This window comes from Sesamum indicum, linkage group LG13 (genome assembly GCF_026168435.1).
Source record: "Sesamum indicum cultivar Baizhima isolate 11 linkage group LG13, ASM2616843v1, whole genome shotgun sequence".
In the NCBI taxonomy this organism is placed as follows: Eukaryota; Viridiplantae; Streptophyta; class Magnoliopsida; order Lamiales; family Pedaliaceae; genus Sesamum; species Sesamum indicum.
The window spans coordinates 1,568,417-1,595,585 of NC_142669.1; the positions used below are offsets into that span (position 1 = coordinate 1,568,417).

The following is a 27,169-nucleotide window of genomic DNA, read 5'->3' on the forward strand; positions in this document are numbered from 1 at the left end:
ATAATAAGTTTCTCGATTTTATTAATGATTATTATTGTGTACAAGCTTATATCATAAATGACGGTTAATAACACGGTCGCACTAATTTTTAAGTATGACAATTATACCTAATCAGATAATCTTAAAAATTAATTGTAATTTCTTTTTCCTTTTTGTTAACAAAAGTGAATTCACATCAGTTTTAACACCACCACACTGTTATTTTTTATTGTGTTGATAATACCTTAACTTGGTTTCTTTTATATCTTTCTTTTTTTTTAAAAAAAAAGAAAATATCATTTGTTGGTTTATACATTTTATTTTGCTCTTATTTCTAATATATTTGAAAATATGAAAAATTATTTACTGTATATATGCCGCAGGCACGACGTGCCATGGCAGTTAGTAATAACAATATAAAATTTATTGTCGCTTAATATATATTTACTGGGACTCGAAATTGCATTTGACCAGTGTCAAAATTAATTAAAATTCAGGATCTTGAAGAAAAACTGGATAAACTCAACAGGAAACAACGTGAGTCACAGGAGAAAATGAGGTTAGAAATATTAATTACACTTATATATTATTAGTTATTTGTTTTTTATGTAGCCGAGGTTTTTACAAAGGGATAAAATTGAGAATTTTACCTACGGCACAATTATGCACCAGGTGAAATACCATTTTCGAGGGAGGTTGTTTTGTGAGAAAAATGGTCCCTTTAATGAATAATGGTCATTTTTCTCACAAAAAGACCTCCTGGAAAATTGTGTTCCACCTAGTGTATAATTGTGCCGTAAGTAAAATTTTCAATTTTATCCCTTCGTAAAACTCTCGACCACATCAATTTTTTTATTTTTTGTGATTATTACGAAATTGGGGGGGGGGGGGGATAAAATGGAAGAAAATTTACGTTTGTTTATTTATTAAACAGGTATTATGAACCTGATATAGAGAAAATCAATTCAGTTCTGGAAGGTGGAGTGTACCAGCAGTTCCTCACAAGCGCCCTTCAGCGTATACAATTGTCCAAGGTTAGTGTTTTTATTTTCAAATCTAATTTTCAGTATTTTCTGATATTGAATTTTGTATGGAAAATATGAATTTGTTTGGATAAAAGAATTTGACTTGATTTTTTATAGGTATGAAAAATGAAAATATGTGTGAACGGATCGATTTTCATGTGTTTTTGAATATGAACCGACGTGATTAAACAAAAAAAGGGTGAAATTAATACACTTTGTCCTGGCCCCTCGACTATTTTTGACGTAGTATTTACGGAATAATTACGATTTTGGTCCTCGAATATATTTGTTATTTTTGTTTTCAAATAATTTGATGTTGAAATTTTGATCCTCGAATTATTATTTTTTTGGCATTTTTTGTTGTTTTCGTTAGTGGGTCGCTAATGTTGACGGAAGTGTGCATGTGCCATGCACGTGGCCGTCTGGTGGAAGAAAATAGCGACTTTCCTCTAATTTTGTAGTCTTTTTCTGCCGTACTGAGTTTCTGTTTCACTATAAAAAGTTGAATTACAACATACTTTATAAATGACGACGATGTAAGAACTAAAGTAAATCAATACTACTTGATGTAATCAAACAAACTAATACGAAAAGCTTCAGTTTTGACCATACTTAATCAATATTTAATATGATAATTTAGCTATAACCAAAATATTTGTCATGATTTTCGTGTTACAACCAATGTTTTGACCTCGTCCCTGTAACAAAAATAGCTAATAATTTGCATAGTCGTTGTTAATTAGTGTTCTTCTTGATTTTTTACTTTTGATCATAACAATTAATCATTAGAAAACTATGGGATAGAATTAGTGGTGAATGGTAGTATCAATTTTTAAGCTTTTCGTGTCGAGTACATTGCGAAATATATGTGTCGTTAGAAGAAATTTAATATTTGATCATGGCTAACTGTAATGATTAAAGATAAATAGCCATAGTACACAGTTATTGACTAAGCCGTAGTCTTTGGAAGTGTGGCTAAAATATTTGTCATAGCTAAAAGTTATGACAAAAATATTTATTGTGGCTTATAAATATGACAAAAATAATTTTCATGGTGGATAATCTAAATTTTTGCAGCAATTTTATTTAATTATAGTTAATAATAATTATTTACCCCGAATTTAGTCCATAACTAATAAATTCTTAATTTAAAAAAAAAAAAAAGAACCTTGATCATGCATGAGCATTTATTCATGTTGTTTAATCCTTTATTGTAGGCCAAATTGCTAGGCAACCAACTTATTCATGAAAGGAATGAAAATGCTGAGGTAAATTCTATTTTACTCCCCCGTAAAAATTTTAATAGAGACAAACTTTTCTCAATAAAAAAAAAAATAAAATAAATAAATGACAACGTGATCTCTGAATTTTACAAAAGAAAATTTATTATCCGAGTCGTGTTGCCCTTTTTTTTAAAGTTTAGAGACACATTGATCTCTTTTCTTCTCGTGGGACGTCTTTTTATCTACTATTATATTTACAGGGAGTTCTGTTGTATTTATATATATAAATATAGGGTGAATAGCAATTTACCCCCTGTGATATTGAAAATGAGCACATTACTCCCCTATAAAAAAAATTTAACAATTTACTTCATTTTAAAATCATAGGGGGGTAAATTATTGTATTTTAAAAATACAGGGAGGTAAATCGCTATTTGTTTTTTCATAAGGGGGTAATTTACTCATTTGTGATATCACAAGGGGATTGCTTGCATTTTTTCCTATAAATATATGTGTGTGTACATTTTGGGAAAAAAAATACATTTATGGTCCCTCAACGATATTATTAAAATGATTTTGGTCCCCTTTGTTTGACGAGTTACACTTTTGGTTCTTAAACTTGTCAATTTTGAACAGAGTTGGTCCCAACCGTTATGTCTCCTTAAAATACTAACAGAAATATGCACGTGAGGTGTTACGTGGACGTGAAAAAGAGGGGAAATAGATAGGCTTGATTTTGACATCAAAATCAGGTATACATTGCTAGCAGCAAATTTAGTGTCAAAATCAAGTGTATTTCCTCTCTTTTTATCGTCCATCGCATCTCCATTAGTATAACGGTTGGGGGCAATTTTGTTCGAAATTGACAAGTTTAGGGATAAAAAATGTAATTCATGAAACAAGGGGACTAAAATTGGTTTGGTGATATTATTGAAGGACCAAAAATATAATTTTTTCATGTATATGTTTTATATTTAGCAGTTAAATTGGTAGATGCAGGCAGCAACAGTCCAGATGGAGGATGCTGTTTCAGTGACTGATCACTCTATTGATGGGAACCAAAATGGGTATTTTTAGTTTTATAACCCCTCAATTTTTTATTTTTCTTTTTGAATTTTAGAACGTATTTCTAAATTTTAAACGAGGGTAAATTACAATGACTTCTCCTAAGGTTTGACAAAATTACGAATACCTTTTCTTATTTGAAAAATTTATCAATATTGCCCTTGAATCTAACGATTGTCTAACAATTAGCCGAATTAATTAGGTTTTTCATCCATTTTTTTATGATGAACTAAACAAAATGCCATTGTGTATTAAAAATTCTAGTTTTATTTATCTTTTAAAATTTTCTGACTTTTTTAATAGATTGAATGGATAATCTTTTGTACAATTTTTAAAAGTTTTTCATCCACCCTGATTGATTTTTCTACAAATTTTTATTGTTTTTTTGAGAAAAATACAGTAAGGGTAAAGTTGACAATTTTATATCTTCATACAAGAATTACATAATTTCATCAAATATCAGGAGGTAATTTGTAATTTTTCAAATAATGAAGGGGTATATATTAATTATGCCAAACCTCGTGAAAGGTTGTTGTAATTTACCCTTTAAATAAATTGGATCATAATAATGTAGGTTCTAGGAAAATTCTTGTTCGGATAAGGTTTGGCTGATCAAACCAATCATAGAGTAAGTGTATCACACTTATTATGTGATGGTTCATTTTCATCAAACTATACACCAATCACACTGGTTCAAATTTGATCGGATTAGATCCAGACTAGAATTTCCTGTAGGTTCTATTTGGTTTCATTTTTAAGGAAAATGGCTTTCTGAAAAAGAATATGAGAATGAGATTATTTCTAATTCTGGATAATTCAATTATGTATCCTATGATTATAATAAAATTATAAACCTTGTCCCTAGAGTTAGAAAAATTATACTAACACCCCTGAATTTAATTAAAACATCAATCTTTGAGAATGTCCTTAATACAATTATTTAAACATTAAAAATATATTCTTTGATTTGCATATAATTAAGGAAATATCGATTTAATTATTTCTAAACTTGAAAATACATTGGGTGGTTCTTAACATCGTGAATACGAAAACTAAAAATGGAGAAAGAAATGTATTTACATCTCAATAGAACGATATTTTTTTATAAAATACACTTTTTAGGGATAATTACATTGTTCGTTCTATAAATCTATACATTTTTTAGACTTATTGCTAACAGATTTCTCGAAGATAATTCCATAACTTTAAAAATTATCACATTCAGTCATCATGTCAGCTTCCATTAGAAAATTGAAGGGAAAAAATCACGTGCAAGCAATGTAGCCATGTCCCTACATTCTGCAATGATATCGAGCACGTGACTTGCACGTCGTTGTCCCGTCAATTTCCTAACTAAAGTTGGCAGATAGATCGAAGTTAAAACTTTGGACTATTGTCGGTAATTTAGTAAGTAATAGAATTGAAAATGTACTGGACCTAAGTTATGTTACGAAATATGCAATTTCCTCGACATTTTTAAGACATGAAAAATTTCCTTTTTTTTTTCCCATATGATCAAATTTCAATAATTTCTTAAATAATTTGCTGCATAAATGGCTTTGTTTTCAGGATGAATTCAATGAGGGATATTGAAGATCAGAATGGAACAAGCTTATCAATGGGGCCTCATCTAAGTCTTAGCTTCATAGAAGCACAAAAGCATTTCAAGAAGCTGCAGGGAAGTGAGCTGAGCACTCCAAGTTTTGACAATTATAATTGATTTTCATGCATATGATCATCAACTCAACAATATATCTATATGTTTCATAAATCACATACATATTGAAAAACTTAATTTTTGTATGTGCAATATTACTTGAAAATATTAAATGATTCTGATGGTGTCGGTACATCGATATATTATGCTGATGTATGATAAGGCCTATTCTTCTGTTGTACGGGTTGTGCAGTGGGGTCCACATTGAGCTTATGTACAATAACTTCTGGATTGATGTCTTTAAAATCTGACATGCTCCAGGAAAACATGTCCACGTTTTTTCACAAAAAATCGATCATAATAGTCTCCAACCCTCCCATCCAAGTTCTAATTCGGGTAGTTTTGCTTAGATCCCCTTCAACGAGTTCAACTGCCTTGTGCTCCTCACTTGGCTTCATGTGGTTTGCTTCATAAGGTCTTGGTTCGGGGTTTTCTACAACCTTTCTCTTCTTCTGTTCGGATCCTCCTTTTACCGCGAGATTGTAGCATTTTCTTGCCTCCTTTCGATCGCATGACACTTCACCCACACCATTATCCGTTGGAAATTTTATTTTCATGTCATACGTCGAAACCACTGCTCGAAAGGAGTTTAACCTTGGTTTCCCTAGTATCACATTATAAGTGAATGGGTTTTCGACCACCAAGAACTTAACTATCATCGTTCGGCACCGAGGCTCATCTCCCATAGAAACAGGTAATTCTATCATGCCCAACGAAACGACCTTGCTGCCTCCAAATCCCATAAGAGGAGTTTTTACCGGTTCAAGCCTAGCATTATCAAGCCCCATCTTATCTATCACAGTTTTGAATATGATATCTGTTGAGCTCTCACTATCAATCAACACTTTATGAACTGTGAAGTTCGCTATATCCATCTTAATAACCATTAGATCGTTCAACGAGCCTGTGTCCTGAGGTCGGTCTGTATTGCTGAAAGAGATCGCCTCTTCCTCCTTCACATTCAATACAAATTCCCTCTTTCTATCCGATCCCGAAGCTCTCGCATACCTCTTTCTTGTTCTCTAGGAATCGCCTGCACTCGAACCTCCTGCTATTGTATAGATCACCCCCTTCGTTGGTGCATTACTTCTGTCTACCGGCGCTTTATCCGTTCTCGCAGGGCCTGGGTTGCGATCCCGACTTCTAGACCTGCTTCTCCTTGTCTCATCTCTTCTCGTCTTGCAACCACTAGGTACACGATCCCAGAAATACCCCTGCCTGACCAACCTTTGGATTTTGTCTTTTAGTTGAAAGCAATCCTTTGTGTCATGTCCCCTTTCCCAATGGAATCTGCAATATTTGTTGGAAATTTTTTTGGAAGGGGTATACCTGGTGTGTCTTGGCCATTTCAGCACATCAGCATTTTCCACTATCATCAAAGCTTTAATTCATGTCATTGCCAAAGGCGTATAGTTATGATATCTGGGCCGGTGTTTCGCAAATTCTGTCGTTTTTCGACCTCTAATTGCCACCTTCACGAGTGCACTAGGTCGACGAAACGCTTGATCCCTTTTCCTTCGCTCCATATCTTTCATTGCATTCATCTCCTTTTTATCAATATATTTCTGAGCTAACGCCATCAACTGCTCCACATCGCCCGGGGGGTCACGTGCTAGCGCAGAAGTAAAAGGACCCTTCTTCAGCCCATGTATCAAGATGCTTACCATCATATCAATCCTCAAATCTTGCACCTCCAATTTTTCATTATTAAACCTCCCCATGAAGTTTTTCAATGACTCGTCTTCCCTCTGGCGAATGTTGAATAAATGAGTTGCTGATCATTTTTGCCTCCTTTTACTAGCAAAGTGAAAACTGAATTTCTGCACCAACTGTTCATATGTTTCAATACTTCCGCTGGGCAAACTAGTGAACCACTCTTGGGCCTTACCTGTGAGGGTAGTTACAAACAACTTAGCCATTATAGAACTTGATTGCCCGTTTAAATTCATTACAAGTTCGAACGCAGCCACATGTTCATGAGTATCCCTCGTTCCATCATATTTCTGCAGATCGGGCATTCTAAACCCGAACTCCACCACCTGAGTCAATATATTGTTGCAAAAAGGAGAATTCTTGTTATGAGTGACCAGCTCTCCTCGCCTCTTCAGCTCGTCAATTTGTTTTCCAAGGAGTTCAATTTGCTTTCCCACACTTTCCACTTCTGCGCGAGATATCACAGGCTCCCTTGCCTTAGCTCTGACCTGGCTGCTCGAACCCGCTTCTGAGGGTATTGGTCCGCGACTTCTCCCGTACTCTCTTCTGCTCGCTTCTCCTGACAATCTTTGAACATCTCTGCCTCCAAACAATTGCCTCTTAATTGTATCCTTAACCATGGGCGTGGTCGCCCTCCTCTCATACGCCACTATAGCATTTCTACTCTCTTCTTCCATCATCCTCTGGAGTTCATCTCTTGTTAATTGTATCATTGGAGCTCCTCCCCTTACTGGCGTATCTTTCTCTGCCACATTCCTCCTCGATGAGCCTTCCATCTTAAAACTGGCAATCCTCAAGTATTTCCACAGACGGCGCCAACTGATCTTGATCGAATTCAACGACCTTGAAGGTTGACCTCTCGGATAATTGCTAACTCCACCAAGATCGAGTATTGGGTTCCTGAGAATGAAACAAGAACGTGAAGCTCGTCGGGTACGTCCCCGACAACAACCCTCTGACACTCAAGTTAGTGTGATCGAGGTAAAAATGTGCGATTAGAAATAGTAGGTAGAAAAGTCTATGAATCAGTTACCCAAAATATAGCATTTTGGGGTATTTATAGGGCCCAGATGGATACTGTTGTATGGGCTACGTATCGCCATCTAGTGAACCGTCACTCTCAATCGGACGAATCTCATGTCGGGGTCTTCGTATAAGATTCGGATCCAGATTGCAAGTTGTTCGACCCACCTTTATAAGGTACGCGGGTCTGATATGGCATAATGACTAAATTGCCCTTCATTAAGAATAATTTAGGTATTCTGCATATAAAATGGGTTTTACCCATCAAGTTGATATAAGAAGGAATAAGATGCACAGCAGAAGCCCACTCGCCTACTTAGACTTCAAGTTGAGGAAATGCGCTTTTAACTAGTCGTTGGCTTCTTAGCTGCTTAGTCGTTATAACGCTTTTATAAGTGGTTTTGCAATTTTAGTTAGTTTAGTTGTCAGCTGCAGTTTGTCTGTTAATTACAGTTAAAATAAATATGTATATATAGCCCTATGTAAAACGAAGAAGATCCATCATCTTCCTCTTCTAGTAATGATTTCAAGAACACAAATTCCAATCAATGGAGAAAGCTTTCCTATCCTCTTCTGCTTAGTCGTGATAACGATTTCAAGAACACAAAGTTGAACTCTCAAATTTGGTGAGTTGAACCTATAAAATCTATTAGATCTACTTCTCATATTTAAATATGTATTTCTGTACATAAAAACATATAAATTCAAAAATATTTTCAAAATTCTCAATATACTAATCTATATATATATATATATACATTTGTACATTTATACGAAAATTGAATAAGAGGAAATTCAAAATTAAAAATACCAAAAATATAAAATTTTAAGAAATAAATACTAGAAATAAAAAAATAATTGAGGCGTTTTATGTACATATTGGATTTTCTATTGTAATTTACGTTGCATCTTCTATTTCGATTTATTATTTACAATTTTTTTTCTTGAATAAAATTAATAACATGATATTTATACACAAAAATAAAATAAAAGATACAACACATAGTAAAAAAATCCAATTTGATTTATATTTAGGTTGGTCTCCTCGTACATTGCTATTCATTGCAGTGGTGCCAACCATTGACCTTAATTGTTCTCTCTTGTCTATATTCCTTTGTAATTTAATTACAAGACCTAATTTATACGCATTTATTTATTTATTTATTTATCTCAGACTCTGTTATATTTTTTATTTCATCATTTAATATATATATATATATACACACACAATATGTATGCAAAATATTTTTTAATATAAAATAAAGGTCAAATTGCATAATACCCTTAAATGTTAGACAGAGGATTCTTAGTGCTTCTTTAGCTCGCTCTGTTAGTTCTTGTGTGTTATATAGACTTTAGCGTATCCCTTGGTCTGTCGAGGGAGACGTCACTCATTGAGCACTGTTGTACTGTACGGTACTGTTTATGTGATGAAAATTACATTTACCTGAAAAAAAAAATCCTATATATTTAATAAATAGGTAAGGCAAAAACCTGTGTTTAAAAAAATATAATTTATTATGATTTATATTCATATAGATGTTTAAATTTGGAAAATACATTTTAGTATATTAATTTTTCTATTGTGATTTTAATTTAATTTTTTTAATTTAAATCAGAATTTTTTTGCATTTTTATATTTAAATAAATATACTTAAAAATAAAATTATTTACTTTTTTAGCTAGGCGGGATAAAAATCTAAAAACAATCATAAAATAACCTCAAAATAAAAGAAATAATGGAGTGTGATCTTATAAGATCAACAAGAATATTTCATTCAGATTCCAAAAATGGGTCAAAATCTGTCAAAAACCAATCTATTTTGCACTGAACCCGCGCAAAATTCTTCCTAAACCGAAGAAAAGTTTTGCGCAGGCTTTATCAAAAAAGGGATTCTTAGCTTATTTTTAAAATACAAGAGGACTTAGTCTTTTCGAAAAAGTACAGGGGTGAAATGGATTTTGGCCTAAACTAAATGATATAATCTTTGTACATACTAGCTGTTGTGCCACATCATTTCTATGTGAATATGATAAGTAATATTTCAAGTTTTAAAATATATCTTAAATAAGATAAATGTATATATGTCAGTATATTATATTATATTAATAAAAAGAAAGAATAATTTATCAATTAATGTAAACTTTGAAAAGATGAATGAGTTAGTTATTTTATCATGAATGGCATTTTTTACTTTACAAAAAAACTGATGCAGCAGTGTCATTAACCGCTGTTTGTGAGTGTAGGACTTTTTTTTTTTTTACTAGTCATTGTGGCACGTCGTTCCTACGTGCATATAAGAAATAATCTTTTACGCTTTAAGATATATTATAAATAAGAATAAAATATATAAATTATTGATAAAAAGAAAGAAAGAAATAATAATTTAGCAATTAATGCAAATTTTGAAAAATTGAATAATTAGTTATTTTATCATGAAAGATACTTTTGAATTTATAAAAAATTGGTGTGGTGATATCATTAACCAGTATTTGTGAATATGAATGAATTTTTCTAATAAATGAAATATTGTGTAGAGTTTTAAATAGAAAATTAAATTTATAAATTCTACAACTAAATAAATTAAAAAAAGTATAAAAAGGAAGCGGATGTGATCGAAGACAGAAAGGTCATGGCAAGTGTACTTCACATTAAAGAACATTGACGCGTTTTTATTTTACCAAGATCTAATTTCTATATATATATATATATTAAGAAAGGAAAAAATACAAACAATTTCCTTGTGATATCGCAAATGAGCAAATTACTCCTTATAAAAAAAAATAAATAGCGATTTACATTCTTGTATTTTTTAAAATACAACAATTTATCTCCCTTGTTTTTAAAATGAGCAATTTACCTCCCTATATAAGAAGGTAAATTACTTATTTTAAAAGTATAGGGGGATAAATTGCTGTATTTTTTTTGGGGAAGTAATGTATTCATTTTCAATATCAGAGGGGTAAATTGCTATTCGAGTCAAAGAGAAAAATGGGATTAGGAGAATATTATTTTTAAAAAATAAAAAATTAATTTAATTAATGCTTTTTAATTTTTATTTTTGAAAATAATATTACATTTAGAATATTATTTATTTTTTTTCCGGACGATCATCTAAATTTTGTTTTGAGTAAAGAAAGATAAAGTGGGACAGGGGGAATTATATTTTTGTTTTTATAACTCAGCAAATTAATTTAAGTTTTATTATTTGATTAAAATAGACAAAAAAATATTTAATTTTATTTTTAATTAATCGCAAGTGTTTCTTCTCCCCGTAGTTCTTCGCACGTTTCTTTTTCTTTTCTTGTCATTTTCACATCCTCGTCTCTTCCTCGCCTCCGAAATACATGCAGCAATTCAACGAACAAAACTCCCAACGGAAATTCAATTGCTGACCCGATAACGCATTGGTTTTTGCCCGAAATCCTCTGTAGAAGAAGCCTTAAACAACCCTTTTTGATGAATTTTTATTCAAAATTCTTTGAATCAAAACCCGTTTCTGAATAAGGGACCCCATTTTTGTTTTCTTTTTTTCTTTTTTCCAAATTTTTTCCTTCATTTGGAGGGCCAGAGAAAAGGATTATTTTCTGGGTTCCATTAGTGAACTTCATTTGCATTGAAGGCAAGAATCCAAAGAGGTCGCATGCAAATTTGTGGGGTTAGGAATGGGCGTTGAAGCATTGTTGGGAATTTTGTGACGTTGAAAGAATATATAAAAAAGAGGCCTGTATTTGTGTGCTTGAGGTAGAATCTTTCTTCATCCTTTGTTTTTTGGGTTGGGAATTGCTAGATAAGCTGAAAATTTTCTGGGTTTTTTCCCCTTTTGGTGTTCTTTTCTCCCTTTTGTGGGGGGCAACGCATTGAAACAAAGAAGATTTATTGGTATGTGCATGCATAGCTGTAGATATGGCTATGTGTGTTCTCGTTTGGGTCCAATCCAATGAGGACGGAATAGTGATCATTTGAGAAGCGATGGACATCAAATTTGTGGTCTTTTTTGTTGCTTTTATCTCTGTCTTTGCGGCAAATGGTTCAGAAGGAAATAGGAAATTAGCAGAAAGTTTCCTAGACAATGGAGGTTCTCTGGATGTTCAGGAAATCGATAAAGACAAGGTATGTGAATTCGGGTCCCCCCCCCCCCTGAATGTGCTAGAAATTGCAATTTGTCTGTGCATTTGTTGCTTTTGTGTTGATGTTACCATTATGCAGCAGATTGTGATACTGGATATATGAAAATTACTGGCTTCTATATTATAGTCTGCATTCTCTTGTAAAAAATGCTTTATTGATAAAAGATAATGTTGAAAGAAAATGCAGCATACAGAAAATCGGGTGAGGTTCTATGTCCAAGTTGGTCATACTTGCCTTGCATATCTTGAGGTGTATTCTCCATATACAGAAAAACAGATATCGACCCTTTTATCTTCAGTACGTTCGGAGGTGAACAAGAAAACTAGATTTTGGACTTCTTCATGCTTCTGCAGGGTTGAAGGCTGCTCTTGTTCCTCATTTATTCTGCTCTATGCTAGAGATTTCTCGATAAATTCATATTAAGTTGTAGGCCAATACAAGAGATTTTATGTTATCCGTGATCATTTCAGTGAACTTTTGAAAAGGTAACTTTTTTCCTAATTTTGAACTGGTTTAAAAGTTTAGTAACTGAAGTCATATCACCGACGTATGTTAAAAGATCCAGCGGACAGAATTAACAAGTTGGGTGATGAAGAACTAGCATATCATCTTGCGGCACTTACAACCTTTCCATAAATAAGAGTAGTTTAAGATTCTGTGGTTGCTAATTATGGTGCCATGATCACTTCCTTGTGATTGGATGACTGTTATTCCTTTGTTTTTATTGCATAATCTGATGTACATCTTTGTGGAATACTCAGCAGTTTCTGTTCAAGTGAGGTCCTCAACTAGTGGTTTAGTTCAGTAACAGGACGAAAGTTATGCTGCTACAAATGCACCAGTTTCTTTGGCAAATTGAGTTTTGGTTTATGAGAAATTAACAGAAGATGAAGAACTAGTTGTGTTGAAATAGTTCTGTAATGTGTAAGCTGATACAATCAGTGAGACTGCTATGTACAGTCAATGTGCAAGATTTTAATTTTGTCCGCATGTACATACGCTAGCCAATGCTAAATGAATATTAAACACAACAAAAAATTAGAATGGATCTTATTTTACAGAAAAGGCAAAGATGCACGAGCGTGTTTGTTAAATTGTTATATATCAGGTTAATATTCTTGAAAGAGTATCAAAGCTATAAAGTTGTATCTTTGTTCCTGCAAAGATATCTTAATGAATACAAATCACCACCGAGGTCCACATTTACTTGTTCAATTTATGCGAATTATGGATACTGCATTTCTGAACTTGTATCTTCAATGAAGTTCTGGTCGGAGAATATGACAGGTTGCTTCCAAAATATTTTATGACATCTTTTCTGGCAGGCTGAACAAGTATGGAAGAATTGCAGACAAGAGTTAAAAGATTTGGAGCTACATAACTGGCCAATCAGGAGTCAGGATGAAGTTGAATTTGATCCAACCTCGTTGGTGAAAAGAATTATACAGAAGACTATAGCTGATCTGCCTCCAAAGAAGAAGGAAACTGCTTTGGCATGTCTGAGAGAGAAAAAATTTCCATCCCGTGTGTTGAGAGATGAGCAAGAAACTTGGTCAGCTAAATATCAAAAGCTGCTTTCTGGTTTGGCTAGTATACCAAGAAGGTTACTGAGGCGCAAAGTGCCCAAACAAGTTGTAAGAGCTGCTGCTGCCCCAGTTCCCGCACCTCTTCAGTCTCCGGTTAAGCCCCCCTCTCCTCCAGTTAAGCCGCCCCCTCCATCTTCAGATGACGCGCCCCCTTCTTCTCCAGTTAAGGCGCCACCTCCTACAGATCGTGGACGAGCTCGTGCACCACCGCCACCAGCCGTTGATAGTCCTCCAGAATTACCAGACGTTGATAGTCCTCCAGAATTACCAGACGTGGATAGTCCTCCAAAATTACCAAAACAAGTTCCACCTCCATCCCCCCCACAAGTAAACAAGAGTCATGCAAAGTATATTCTAATTGCTGCAGTTTCAAGTGCAGTAGCGGCACTTGCAGTTTTTGCTCTAATCGTACTTCTCTGTGGGAAGGAAACTAAGATAATTGAGCCAAAAGATGAGCAAAGAGACGTGAAGCCTCTTCTCAACTTAAGCACCAGTAATATTTCTGCAGGTATCTTACCGACCATGGTTGAGTTTTTAGCATAGATCCTGTTGGTTATGTTTCATTCTTCCTAGGTATAATTTATTAATTCAGGTGCTGCAGTAAAGTCCAAAGCCACGCATAGTAATACCGGCAGTAAAGATTTCAAGCCTTCTTCAACTGCTGGCGGTTCATTGGATGCTAATCTCAATTCTTCACAAGCTGAATCTCTGTCAGAATCTCAGTCAAAATCTCAGTCAAGATCTCAGTCAAGATCTCAGTCAATTAAAGGTAATTCAGAATCAGATACAAAAACTTCAACCTTACCACTTCCTCCAGGAAAACAAGCACCTCCACCTCCAACTTTCCAACCACCACCAACTCCACCTACACCTCCACCTCCACCTCCACCTAAACCCCCTGCTCCCGCCCCTCCACCACCTCCTAATGTTCGTCGTCCTCCAAATCCACCAGCGCCTGCAAAGCCTCCCCCCCCACACCATCGGCGATCTTCTACAGGAGGGACGAGTGTAGTTTCTGATGAATCTGATGCTCCGAAGGCCAAGTTAAAGCCATTCTTCTGGGATAAGGTTCTTGCAAACCCGGATCAAACAATGGTCTGGCATGAGATTAAAGCAGGGTCATTTCAGTAAGTACTTTTACTGAGTTTGTGACTAGACTTAGATTTTGGATGATGTTTCTGAAGGACACTTTCTAATTTGCAGATTTAATGAGGAGATGATGGAAACACTCTTTGGATATGTCCCAGCTGATAAGAACAAAAATGAGCAAAGAAAAGATTCACCTTCCTTTGACCCTGGTCCACAGTTTATTAAGATTATTGATCCTAGAAAATCGCAGAACCTAGCAATTCTTTTAAGAGCATTAAATGTCACAACAGAAGAAGTTTGTGAAGCTCTCAACGAAGGTACCTTCTATAGATTTGGCAATTCATTCAAATGCACTGAATCAATGTTTATCTTGTATTTAGATGACTAGTGTATAAGAGATGAACATGGGAAAGGAAATTACTTTGTTTATCTGGACAAGTAAAGTATGTCCCATGCCGGATGCTCTTAAAATTAATATCCTTACTATTACCTCCTCTAGGATTTCCTCAGGAAAATATATTGAAACTTCAATCTCTATCTACACAAAGATTAGAGCAATTTTACTTCGCTGCTGCATTGTCTGTTATAACACCAGTCTAACTAAGCAAAACATCGCTTGAACCGGTTGCTTTTACATCATAGCTGCTTCTGTTTCTCTAATCCTCCGTTTCAAATTATTAAACATGTCATAACAATAATTTTTGGCAGAAAGCGATCATTTTATTCCTTTCTAAGAAAGAAGGAAAGGAAGAGAGAAGTACAGGCACAGGACTATGTGAACTGACAATTTACAGCCACAACAACAGATTAGCATAGTAGTGAATTTAGTTTCCATTTTTCCCCGAGTATAGTGTAGACCTCAGTAGGGCAGTAGAATCATTTGGTGAATATATTATTAGTTCTCCAGCCCTTTTGTACATTCCATTTTAGTTATTCTATCCGTTTGTAAGTTAGTTTATACACTTTTAACTTCTTTGATGGAGTGTTATAAATAATATTCATCAGGTAATGAGCTCCCACCGGAGCTCGTCTCGACTTTGTTGAAGATGGCACCAACAACGGACGAAGAGCTAAAGCTTAGGTTATATACTGGAGATCTTGCTCTTCTTGGCCCAGCCGAGAGGTTCCTCAAGGTCTTGGTTGAGATTCCATTTGCCTTCAAACGTCTGGAAGCACTGTTGTTTGTAAGCACATTCCAGGAGGAATTTTCTTCACTCAAAGAGGCCTTTGCATCTTTAGAGGTTTGTTTGCAGCCTATTACTAAAACACACTTTCCTTTGCCTAATACGAATCGCATTTCAAGTATGAATTTTTTTTCATAAATATATCATTAATAGGAACTTAGACAGACTAATCCATGAATTTCCAACTGAACTCTTGCCAGGGATTCAAATACATATGGTGTAATCTAGTTAGGAAGAACAATGATGCTTTTCTTTGGATAAGAATTTTACACTGACTATTATGATTTTATTATCTGAGGTGTCAAAAAATCATTTGAAGAATGACAAGGATTATAACGCTTTACCATTAGATTTGCTTACTTTTTCATGGCTAGCATCTTACCAGCAGAGGACCATATTGGCCTGCAGATATATCTTTATTTTTCCAGTATGCTAAAACCATCACATACATTTTGTGTCGTCCCTTATCTCATTTGTTGCTTTTACTGGTGTTATTGTGAGGCAAGATCATCCTACCTGTGATGTTTTGGTGGAATTAACATTATATGATCGCTTTCAGGTAGCATGCACGGAGCTCAAAAACAGCAGACTCTTCCTGAAACTCTTGGAAGCTGTTCTCAAAACCGGAAACCGCATGAATGATGGCACATACCGTGGTGGTGCTATGGCCTTCAAGCTCGACACTCTCTTGAAATTATCAGATGTGAAAGGAACAGATGGAAAGACCACACTACTTCACTTTGTCATCCACGAAATAATTAAATCGGAAGGTTTAAGAGCTGCTCGCAGATTAAAAGAGAGCCGGAGTATGTCCAGTGCGAAGACAGAAGATTTTGCTGAGGATCCTTCACATGAACTTGAAGAGTACCACCGAAGCCTTGGTCTTCAAGTTGTTTCTGGGCTTAGCAGTGAGCTTGCGAATGTAAGAAAGGCTGCAGTCTTTGATAACGAAAATCTAAGTGAAGCAGTGGTGAAACTCAATCATTCACTTGTGAAAATAAAACAATTTTTTGAAACTGACTTGAAAAGTATCGAGGGAGAGAGTGAGTTCCACAGTAATCTTTGTGGTTTTATTCAACAATCAGAATCCGATATGATATGGCTGGCAGAAGAAGAGAAACGGATAATGGATCTGGTGAGAAAGACAGGAGACTACTTCCACGGTAAGGCCGGAAAGGACGAGGGCTTGCATGTCTTTGCAATTGTCCGTGATTTCTTGTTAATGTTGGACAAGGTATGTAAAGATGTGAAAAGCTCCTCAGCGTTGCCATCAAAGACGGCAAGAAAAGAGACTGTAGCATCATCATCTTCGCCACCTTCTCAAGAATCACAGTCTGAATCATCGTTGGATATGCACCGACAACTATTCCCGTCAATGAGGGAGCAGCAAATGGATGACGACTTCAGTTCGGATGATGAAAGCTGACCTCTTCATTTCACTGTAAGCAGAAATTTCATTGGTTTTGGAATTACACTTTGTGCAGCTATAGGCCTTTTGGGCCGGTTGTAGCCAACTTTACGTGTCATCGGCTAATCATATCATCGTTTTCCTTGTAACACAAATAGTCTTGTGTGAATGCACTATCTAACCGTATTCGTTGATTGCCGTGGGGGTTGAGTTAACTTTGTAACAGATATAGTCCCATGCAGGACTGACTTTTGAAGGTTCTCATACTTGGGGCTCACTTGGGCTCGTGTGGAGATGCGATCTTGGGAGGTGATCATACTGTTGGATGATAGAGAGCCACTCGATGACAAGAATATACAAGTGTGAAAGGTTATTGCGATACTTCTGTAAATGAGAAATTAAGCGACGAAATTAAGGAATTCCCTCCTCTTATAAGATGTAAATGAGAACACCTGTTGATCATGCTTGTGATGAGGTCCAAACCTTTTTGTGTCTCTTGAATCTGAATGGTTGTTACTTGTCAGGATAGCAATGTCACAAATTTATACTACATCAATATCAATGCCTTCTTTCATGGTTTCTTCGTAACTTCTTTCTCAGCTTTGTGTATGTATGTAGATATCACCATCTGAACTTTAACTGCATTATGATTCTAAAAACTTTGAGTAGTGTATCAAAATCATAGAACAAATTAGTGTTGTAACTGAAGGGCAATTTCAGAAGAAACATAAAATATGTATGACTTTTCTTATCTCATTTTGAAACATATACTTACTTTTTGGGTATATCATTGACAACCTTTGATGTTAGATAAATACACAAATACCCCTATTTTTTTAAAATTATAGTTACACTTTTTGAGGTTCCTGTTTATGCACAACATTTACATAAACACTACCTAAAGTATATTACACTAACACCCTTATATAATTTTAGAAAAGATAAGGAATGTTTCTGTATTTAGATCTAAGTTCAAAAGGTGCCGGTGAAATTTATATATATTATATTCATACTAAATAATATATCTATTTATATTCTAGTTAATGAGGGGATAAATGCAAAATTGGTACTATACTATAGGCTACTTTGCGACTCCGGTAACATACGTTCTAAAATATCCTAATTTAGTACCAAAATAGAAGATATGGCAAAATTGATACTGTAGTTTATGGAAGTTACGATTATAGTATCTTAGCTTCTGGATTGACAATTTCAGTACCATACCCTATCTTTTGATAATATATTTTACTCTCTTAAGTTGGTGTTTTTTGCAGATTAGTCCCATAGCTTGAAAATGGTATCAGAGCATAGATTTATTGAAAAAATAGTTGTTTATATTATATATTGATATTTTAACCACTAACTGAGAAGACTTTTCAAAGTATGGAATCGAATGAAAATATGAGTTACAATGACAATAGAAAATATTTTTAGACTCTCGAAATACAGAGAAGGATTTTTCTTATGAAAATTCTTGAAAAATTTGACAACAGTTCAGGAAGGATTAAACTAGATCTTCTCACGAAAGAAGAAACAGAGGAATATTGGTTGCTAAATTACCATGTCCAACATACACTACCAGGGAATGCAGTCAGACGTCTGTTGGAATAGGTGAGCAAAGCCAATTCGATTGGCGGTTTTGGGAACTATTCAAACAAATTTTATTTAAGTAATATTGTCCCAACGAATATGGTAAGTATTTGTCTTTGGTACATGTGTTTGTTGTGCTTACCAATTACGTTAAGCACTACTTTGACGTCATGACAGATGCCTACAGACCATGTAGATAAACCATGTAGTTGGGCTGCGCATTAGATGGCGGCTATGAAACCAACATCTGAGGGTTCATCTAAAACGTTCCAAGTCGAGTACCTCAAGACTGGGTATTGAGAATCCTATTGAGACTTGCACTGAGTATTGCATTCATTGGATGAGTATCGTGTTTCATTGGCGACATACATTGGACGTTTATGCAATTCAGTGGGTTAGTTGACAAGGTGGTCAACTGACTGAACTGACTCGCGGAGATTGTCATATGGAAGTTTTGGAGGTTTGGTCGGTATAACTTGAGTCCCCAACTCCGATAGTACCGGAGTAGTCGTCAAACTTGAGAAATCTTGGCAGTCACGTGCATACGATGACTGTATCTTGGATCTGTATGAAAGCTGACTGTGTCACAGACATAAATATCATAAGCTTTGTCCAGCGCAATCGAAGTATGTAGCGAGGACGGTGAGTTCCAAGAAGAGGATCCTTCCCCTGTCAGTATGTGACAGATGTATTTCCTATGCACTTGGAGATGACGTTCACGCCTTATAAATCTGTGGCCATAGTAGTTGATCAAATAGGAAAAAAAGGTTCCTATGTCAAGCAACTTAGTGTAACGCAGTCTCGAATATTAAGCATAGACACCTAGTCCAAGATGGAAACCAGCACCAAATTCCATGCCCTAAACTAAGGCCAGGAGACGGTTGATGGGGACCTTACCCGTATGGAATCGGGAGCCTAAATATTCACACGGGCATTCACCCAGTCTCTAGTGCCATGGACTGTTCCTAGACGGCCACCCATGATAGCAGGCTTTACTTGATCAACGGTTGATTAAGAACGACTAATTAAATTAGATTTAATTAATCGGTAGTGTTAGACACTAGCCCAAGTCTAGTTGAAAGGTGAACCTAAAGAGTCACACACAAATTACCGAGAAATGAACAAGGAATTATTTTTGGATTAATTTCACAAGGTGTAAGTAATCAGATTACTCACACATGGGGATCCATTGATGGATAGCCCAAAATTAAATTAATTAAATTAATTAAATTGGGCTTCTCCTTATTAGTTAATAAATTAGATTTTATTAATTAATAAGAGATAATTTGAGTTCATATATTTAATTGAGTTAAATGGACTTTATTAAATTGGATTTAATGAAAATTCATTGGGCCTTGAATTTATTTTAAATAAAATCGGCCCACTAGCAAAATTGATGGAAAGAGAGTTGACCAAGAAATTGTATTTTTGAAAAATACAAACTTGGTCATAATTAGAATCTTCTTTATTTGGAATATATGGAAGAGCTTATAGATAAATGAATGTATCTAGACACATTCCTATTTAACTATACAAGGTATATATATATATGGATTGTGCATAATTATTTAGAAAATAATTATTACACAATACACAACATGAAATCTATCCTCTCCTTCTCTCTTTCAGCCGCCCCTTTTTCACTCGCTAGGTGAGAGCTTGGCTTGATCCGTTCTAGCAAAGGGTTCCAGGCCTTGTTCATTTCGATGTGGTGTGGATCATCCTTTGATGATTCCTACGTTGGAATCTCGAGTAGACTATTCAGCGAAATTAGCCAGTTGGAAGCTTGAAATTTGAAGAGGTAATTTCGATTTTAGTGCTTCTCCCTTTATTTTCTCAACCATAGCCTCATATGAATTATTTTATTGTTGTTTATTTCATACTACACCGAACGCCTGGAACACCAAGGGTACACCCCTTGATACAACCGTTTAAATTTTAAATTGCAATTTCTCATCTCTCGATTTCGCTAGCGCGTTCCAGGGCCGATCCGCTTGCATCTTTCAAGTGGTATCAAACCTCAGTTCGATGTAGAGGCTATTGGTTTTGTGTGATAAGTATGAGAATTTGTTTTACGATTTTTTTTAAGCATGGTTTTATTGCTTATATTATTGATAATTATGTGTAGAAATTAACTTGTTTAATTTTGTAATTATTTGGATGATTTAAATGTTTAAGAAAAATTGAATTTTCCTATAAATACTTGATTTTTATTTTCAGTTTATTGTGTAGAATAAAAAAGTAAAAATTTTAAAAGCATTGTAGCAGTGAACTGTTGGCCGGGAACGCGCAGAGAGCAGGGCCGCACGCACGCATTGCCGACTAGGCAAGCTGCAGGCCGACGGCAAACGACTGAGCCATTTTCGCCGTTTTTGTAGAAAATTCGATTTTTTGAATTCTGCATATTTTTTGAAAATTTTAATTTTGCTGATTTAATTTTTGGGTTAAATTGAATTTTTTCTAAGATTAAGTTCCTTAATTATTTTGGTTTATTTTGTGGATTGTGGATGCACATGTCTTGATCATCCTTTTAACTGCAATTTTAAATTTGTGTTTTCTTCATATAATTATTCTTTTATATTGGCTATCATATCTTTCAATTATGCATGGTATGCATGATATATGTCTAGCATGTTTAATTGGATTATTATGCTAGTTGGATGACAACGTATGATTACAAAGCCCTTTGATCGTTAGTATGTATTTTCATTTATTTTGGGTGGGCCTGTGTGCCCCTTGTTTTATATCTCTCATTTTCTCGTTTTATGTCTTGGAATATTAAGGCTTGATTTCCTCCCCAATTATGTACTCTCCCGACTTTTGATTGGTATTTTCTTCCATTATAATGAAAGTAAAATAGAATTTTTGGTGAGATTTTAAATTTTGTAATAAAGAAAGCCTATGAAGAAGAAGGCCTACGGTGTAAGGAGGCCTATCCTTATATTTTTTTCCATATTTTTGGCCTCCATTTTAGGCGAAAAAACAAACAACTAGCAATTGAGGGATAAAAGAAGAGCCTGCCAAAAAAATATACAAGGTCCCCTATGATATTGCGAATGTTCAAAAAATCCTTTATAAATAATAAAATATCAATTATACCCCATGTGATATGAAAAGAAAAATTCAAAAAAACCATCGAGGCCAGAGTTGGTCGTACACGCACGTTGTTTACGACTATGAGTCTGGAAAGTACATTTTTTTGATAATTTTTACCTTTCTCTCCAATCTATTATATATAATATTATAAACATTATATAATACTATATAATATTAAACTTTGTTAAGTTTTATAACTTAACAAATTTTAAAATAACATATAGATATTTGTTAACAATAAAATGTTATTTTGTATGTAAATTTATAATTATTTTAATATTTTTAATACAATATCCTTTTTATTAAATTAATTAAAATTAATTTAAAAAACAATGGCTAAGTTACCTTTTTCATCCCATAAAGAAGGAAGTTTTCCTTTTTAGTCCAAATGATTTTCTTTTTAGTCCCATATTTTAACGGGCTATCCATTCTTTCATTAAAATTTGAAGGAAACGGGTTGGGGACTAAGTTGAAAATTTTTTGGCAAAAAATGGGATTAAAATGAAAATCACATAAACCGTGATACTAAAAAGGAAAAATCCCTTCTTTATGGGACGAAAAAGGTAATTTAGTCTTTTATTTCAAAAGCATATTATGCCTGATGAATGAATAGCCATGAGTATTTCTCCCATAAGGGAAAAAAAATTGTTAGGATCAAATTGATACTATTAGAAAATTTAGGGGTCAAAATAAAAATAAAAAATACCTAAAATACAAATTCCTGTAAAATACAACATAAAAAATGACTTTTATATAGTGTGGTACCTGATTTACAAGACCCCGTCGCCATGATGCCAAAAAGGCAATTTCTCTTCAAGTGAGGGGAGAAGTTTACGGTTAGAGAAATTTTCCGCTCCCCTACTCAGTTGAATTACTTCCCGTCAGCAACTCCGGCCGGTTTTAGCCGGCGCTTTTATTACTTTTCGATGGCTGACCCGTATCGATCGAGGTATTTCAACTATTACCCTGTTACAAAGCATATCCGCTAATTATTTTGAATTTAGTCATGGATAGTTTTACCTGTGGCTGTGATTGAATTGAAACAATTGAACACAGAGAAGGATTGAGCACGAGGCCGGCGGCGTATGGCGGTTATTCGGATGAGGTTCAGGTGCGAATCGATCCAGATTTTGATGACGAGGTCACCGGTCTTCGCAAGCAAGTTCGGCGATTACGTGATGTAATTGTTTTTGGTCTAAATTGTTATTTATTTATTTTTGGCTTTAGACAGTAAAGTGTTATTCTCGTAATTTATGTGAATAGGTGGTTCTGTCAAACTGATTGCTTGAAAGTGGAGGAGATTAAGATTGGTAGCTCGTTTATGCTGCATTGCCCAATTTAGCATGAAGATATTAGTCATTTGGTTATTATTAAATGGTATGGTATGGAAATGAGTCTCAAAAATTGTTGATTGAACTTACAAGCCCCATTCATTTTCTTTAATTTCATGTCTATGTGAATCTGGTATGCTAAAGTGACTTTATATTGCATATTAAGAAGATTAGTTTCTCCAATTTTTGATCCGAAATCTAGTTTCTGGGATGACTTTGTGATTCTTGGTCATATGGAGAATAATACATGATGTAGTTAAACTTGGAAATGGTGACTCTCATAATATTTACATAGTAAATGGATAAATACAAATCGCGAGTTGGTTAGGTGCATACATGTGCCCTTTGATTCTTGCCCTTATTCCCATTTTAGTTTCTGTATTATATTATGTGCATGCTCACTGGTGATGCCTTTAGCTCATTTTCTATTTCATGTTCAAGCCCTAAAATTTTCGCCTTCGGTCACTTTTTTCCTTTAGTGAGTTTCTCGCAGTTTTCATTTCCTGTTTCTATTTGTTTTGCTGTTGAGCATTCTCCTATCACTGTAAATGGTTGCATGAGTATGACACTTGGCAAGCAAGCTGTGGATACTGTATAAGAGTTGATGAATGTTTTTATTGTACATGCATCACTTAGAGGAGCAATTATCCTGTAATCTAGACCTCATTCAAGTCATTAGCTTTTGTAAGGTTTAGACTGAATTTAGATTAAACCCCTACAGTCAATGAGTATGTTGATGAGCATGTTGCTATTAGGTGGTGATGTTTGCCTGTAAGTTATTTTTTTTTCTTCTTTATTGTAGCTTTGATTTAGGGCAATGAATTCTTTATTTATAGAACTTTCGCGATGTGCAAGCACCCACGTGCATTTATCAAGTTTTCCAAAGATTCTGTTTTAGAGTTATGGTAAACTGCATGTTGAGGAACAATGTGGCTTTAAATCAAACATTTTGCTGCTAACATGTAACCTGCAGATCCTGCTACAAGTCCTCTGTTCCATTTATAATTTGTTTTTACTGGCCTAGTCTTATTATTCACGTTTTCAATGTGCAGGTAGCTCAAGAAATTGAGACCGAAGCAAAGTTCCAAAATGATTTCCTGAATCAGCTGGTATGTCATGAACTCATAAGTTCAGAATTTGAATTGATCTTCAAGTAATTCTTGAACTGTTACGTATACAAATATATTGAGAAAACGAAATTGAGAACTGATATGCTCAGCTATGGTTTTAGTAAAAAAACAGCCCCTCTTTTCCTGGAGGAATCAAGTGATTGACAAGTTTAATAAGGTGCTGAAGCGATAACTGGTTATCGTACTAAGCCTGTTTGAAATAACTTGGTGAACTTGTTAAAGCTCCACATTTGAGAGCTATCAAGGGAAGGTGAAGGTAGAAAGCTTCATTTTAGTGGACGATCAGGGTGAGGAAGGGAATGTTTTGATATGTTATATGACCTCTCATCTACTAAGAACAGGCGCTCTTGATGCACCTATTTATGCAGGAGAAGGAATTTTTCTTAATTGATAAATTGTCCTTAAAAAACTGATGAGGATTCGTTTTATTTATTTCCTTTTGCAGAGTAAAAGAGTTTTTCGCATTAATTTCCTCTTACTCGATTTCTTGCTTTCTGAACAGATTTATTGAGATTAGTACTTCTACTACTTAGATATTGAAATGTTAGGAAGCAAAGCAATGATGGGGAAGGAATGACCTTTCTCTGTTTCTTTTCTTTGTAGCAAATGACATTGATCAAAGCTCAGGCAGGGATGAAAAACAACATGAGGAGACTCAACAAGAGCATCATAAGGGAAGGATCAAGCCACGTCATGCATGTAGTTCTGTTTGCGCTCTTACTGTTTTTTGTTGTTTACTTCTTTGCCAAATTTTCACAAAGATGAGGATACAAAGAAGTGCGTTGTGTGCTCGTCCAACAATTAACATGTTGAGTTTAGGTAAAACATTTGTTATTTACAGTGTGAAATCCCCTTAGCAGCAGCTGGAATACACCTACACCTACTTGGCCTCTTCTTTTAGTGTTGTCAAGACACTTTCAACTACGAGCTTAGTTGTGGTTTACCTCAATCTTTATGCAAACATAGGGATTATACACTGATGTATTAATTTGGCGTTACCGAAATTGATCTCTAGAGCTGTGTTTGCCATTTTTCTTCAGTACGGTTTGCCGCTTGAAGGAGGCTTTTTTGTCTATTGTTATTTGTTAATACTACTGCCGTAACTTTTGTTTTTCTTTTAATTTTTACATTCACGCACCCAATACACACTCACAAACACAAGATTCAAATACACACTCAAACACTAGATTCAAATGCGAAACTTTCCATAAAAAAAAAGCCTTCTGCCTGAGGTATTGGGTGGTTCTTCTGAAGACACTAATGCTGTAGCTTCAGTTGCTGGGGTTCTTGTTATTAGTTTGCTGTTATGCAGTCTTTATCAGACTCGGATGACAAGAAATAATTCATTACATTAAACTAGGGGTGGGAAATGGACGGGTTGGATTGGGTTTGGATTTGGGTTCGGGTTGGGTTCAAATAGGTTGGATTTGAAATGAATCAAGTTCAAATGGGTCCAAATGAGTTGGGGTTGGATCGGGTTAATATAAATCATTTTATTAATTTGAATCTAAATATTTTAAAAAATTTTACAATGAAAAGAAGAAAAGATCATATTTGAACTACTAAAACATGTAGCTCTCACTTGTAATGCAATACGATTAAATTTGTATTGCACGTCATTTCTGACTAACGATATGTACGTTAAGATTCATTAGCTAAATCATAATGTAAAAAATCTACTAAATATCTAACAAAATACTATATTTTATCAAAATAATTTTAAATAATTCATAAAATTTTGGATGTTCATCTTGAATGAGCACCAAGTCGTGCAACTAAATTCTACTTGTTGAAAGGAAAATTTTATTTTCATCACCTTCAGAATCATAAGCTGTAATATGAAATAAAAAAAACTTAAATAAAAAATATAATGATGAATTACAACGACCTTCCCTCAGGTTTGACATAACTATGAGCATTCCCTTGTTATGTTTGATGGAATTATGTAATCCATGGACGGAGGTATAAAATTGTTAACTATGCCATATCTGTATTTTTAAAAAAATAAAAAAATAAAAAAAATAAAACGGAATGGATGAAAAAAATTAAAAAAATTTTCACTTAGTTGATAGAAAAATAAAAAAAATTAAAAATAAATAAAATATAATTCTTTGTCCACAGAGGCATTTGGTTAGTTCACCACAAAAAAAAATGGCAACCTAACTGAGACTAACAAAATAGGATAATTGTTAGACGACCGTCAAAATTAAAAGGGTATTGATAATTTTTCAAATAACAAGGGGATATTCGTAACTATACCCAAGCTTCAGGAGAGGTTGTAATTTATCCAAAATATAAAATATATGGAGAAAGAGAGTTGTGAGTGTGTGTGTGTATATGTGTGTTTGTGGGGTAGAGAAAGAGGGTTGTGTGTGTATGTGATGTGTGTATGTGTGTATGAAGAGTTGTCAGTATACCCAATTGAGAAAAGAGAAGATTGTTAGTTCATTTTTATTTATTTTTTTAATTTATGGGTTGCATCGATTAAGAATCCATATTAGGCTCATCAACAACTCTTTTAAATTCATAAACAACCATATAAAATATAATTTTATTTAATTCCAATCTATTTCAACTCATTTTAAAATATAACTAATTCAACCCAATCCAAAATTAGTTGGGTTAGGTTGAACCCATGGGTCTCGAATCATCTTAATACTCCAACATTATACCATTTTCTTGGGAACACAAATACTCTGCATACAAATGATTAAATCTTGGGTTAAATACATTTTATACCTTTAAAGTATACCACCTTCTCAATTACCCTCTAAACTAAAGAAACCTTCAAGTACCCCCCCCCCCCTATCTTTATGATAATCCATTAAACTAAAAATGAACAAAAATACTCTTGACTTTTAATAATATGATATATTCA

At 34.4% G+C, this 27,169-nt stretch overlaps 3 protein-coding genes across 4 annotated transcripts; all 3 read left to right on the forward strand.

Moving 5' to 3' along the window:
- The first annotated feature begins 353 nt into the window (after positions 1–353).
- Positions 354–5,012, forward strand: LOC105162760 (uncharacterized). Its single transcript, XM_088877151.1, has 6 exons — positions 354–380; positions 477–538; positions 914–1,013; positions 2,222–2,272; positions 3,221–3,294; positions 4,862–5,012. The coding sequence occupies exons 1-6, from the start codon at positions 354–356 to the stop codon at positions 5,010–5,012; spliced, it is 465 nt and encodes a 154-aa protein (XP_088733277.1).
- A 6,035-nt stretch (positions 5,013–11,047) lies between these two features.
- Positions 11,048–17,732, forward strand: LOC105162644 (formin-like protein 3). 2 transcript variants are annotated; one of them, XM_088876929.1, is made up of 7 exons: positions 11,048–11,859; positions 13,203–13,971; positions 14,056–14,590; positions 14,667–14,869; positions 15,558–15,793; positions 16,296–17,177; positions 17,371–17,732. In XM_088876929.1, exons 1-6 carry the CDS (start codon positions 11,719–11,721, stop codon positions 17,160–17,162), a joined length of 2,751 nt encoding a protein of 916 aa, XP_088733055.1. In that variant the 5' UTR covers positions 11,048–11,718; the 3' UTR covers positions 17,163–17,177; positions 17,371–17,732. The 2 variants fall into 2 exon arrangements, with proteins under 2 accessions (XP_088733055.1, XP_011079028.1); XM_011080726.3 differs by having other exon boundaries at positions 11,049–11,859; positions 17,387–17,732.
- Positions 17,733–22,591: 4,859 nt separating this feature from the next.
- LOC105162646 (bet1-like protein At4g14600) lies at positions 22,592–25,330 on the forward strand. The gene is made up of 4 exons (XM_011080728.3): positions 22,592–22,779; positions 22,887–23,010; positions 24,214–24,270; positions 24,895–25,330. Exons 1-4 carry the CDS (start codon positions 22,757–22,759, stop codon positions 25,054–25,056), a joined length of 366 nt encoding a protein of 121 aa, XP_011079030.1. The 5' UTR covers positions 22,592–22,756; the 3' UTR covers positions 25,057–25,330.
- The last annotated feature ends 1,839 nt before the right edge of the window (positions 25,331–27,169 follow it).

What these genes read in the sequence shown, in the direction of transcription:
- LOC105162760 (XM_088877151.1), top strand. Translation starts at nt 354, where the DNA reads ATGCCGCAGGCACGACGTGCCATGGCA. An exon ending in AGGCACGACGTGCCATGGCA is followed by an intron (nt 381 to 476) that starts GTTAGTAATAAC and finishes ATTAAAATTCAG; the next exon opens with GATCTTGAAGAAAAACTGGA. An exon ending in GAGTCACAGGAGAAAATGAG is followed by an intron (nt 539 to 913) that starts GTTAGAAATATT and finishes TTTATTAAACAG; the next exon opens with GTATTATGAACCTGATATAG.
- LOC105162644 (XM_088876929.1), top strand. Translation starts at nt 11,719, where the DNA reads ATGGACATCAAATTTGTGGTCTTTTTTGTTGCTTTTATCTCTGTCTTT. An exon ending in TTGTGAAGCTCTCAACGAAG is followed by an intron (nt 14,870 to 15,557) that starts GTACCTTCTATA and finishes AATATTCATCAG; the next exon opens with GTAATGAGCTCCCACCGGAG. An exon ending in AGGCCTTTGCATCTTTAGAG is followed by an intron (nt 15,794 to 16,295) that starts GTTTGTTTGCAG and finishes GATCGCTTTCAG; the next exon opens with GTAGCATGCACGGAGCTCAA.
- LOC105162646 (XM_011080728.3), top strand. Translation starts at nt 22,757, where the DNA reads ATGGCTGACCCGTATCGATCGAG. An exon ending in GCTGACCCGTATCGATCGAG is followed by an intron (nt 22,780 to 22,886) that starts GTATTTCAACTA and finishes AATTGAACACAG; the next exon opens with AGAAGGATTGAGCACGAGGC. An exon ending in ATGATTTCCTGAATCAGCTG is followed by an intron (nt 24,271 to 24,894) that starts GTATGTCATGAA and finishes TTTTCTTTGTAG; the next exon opens with CAAATGACATTGATCAAAGC.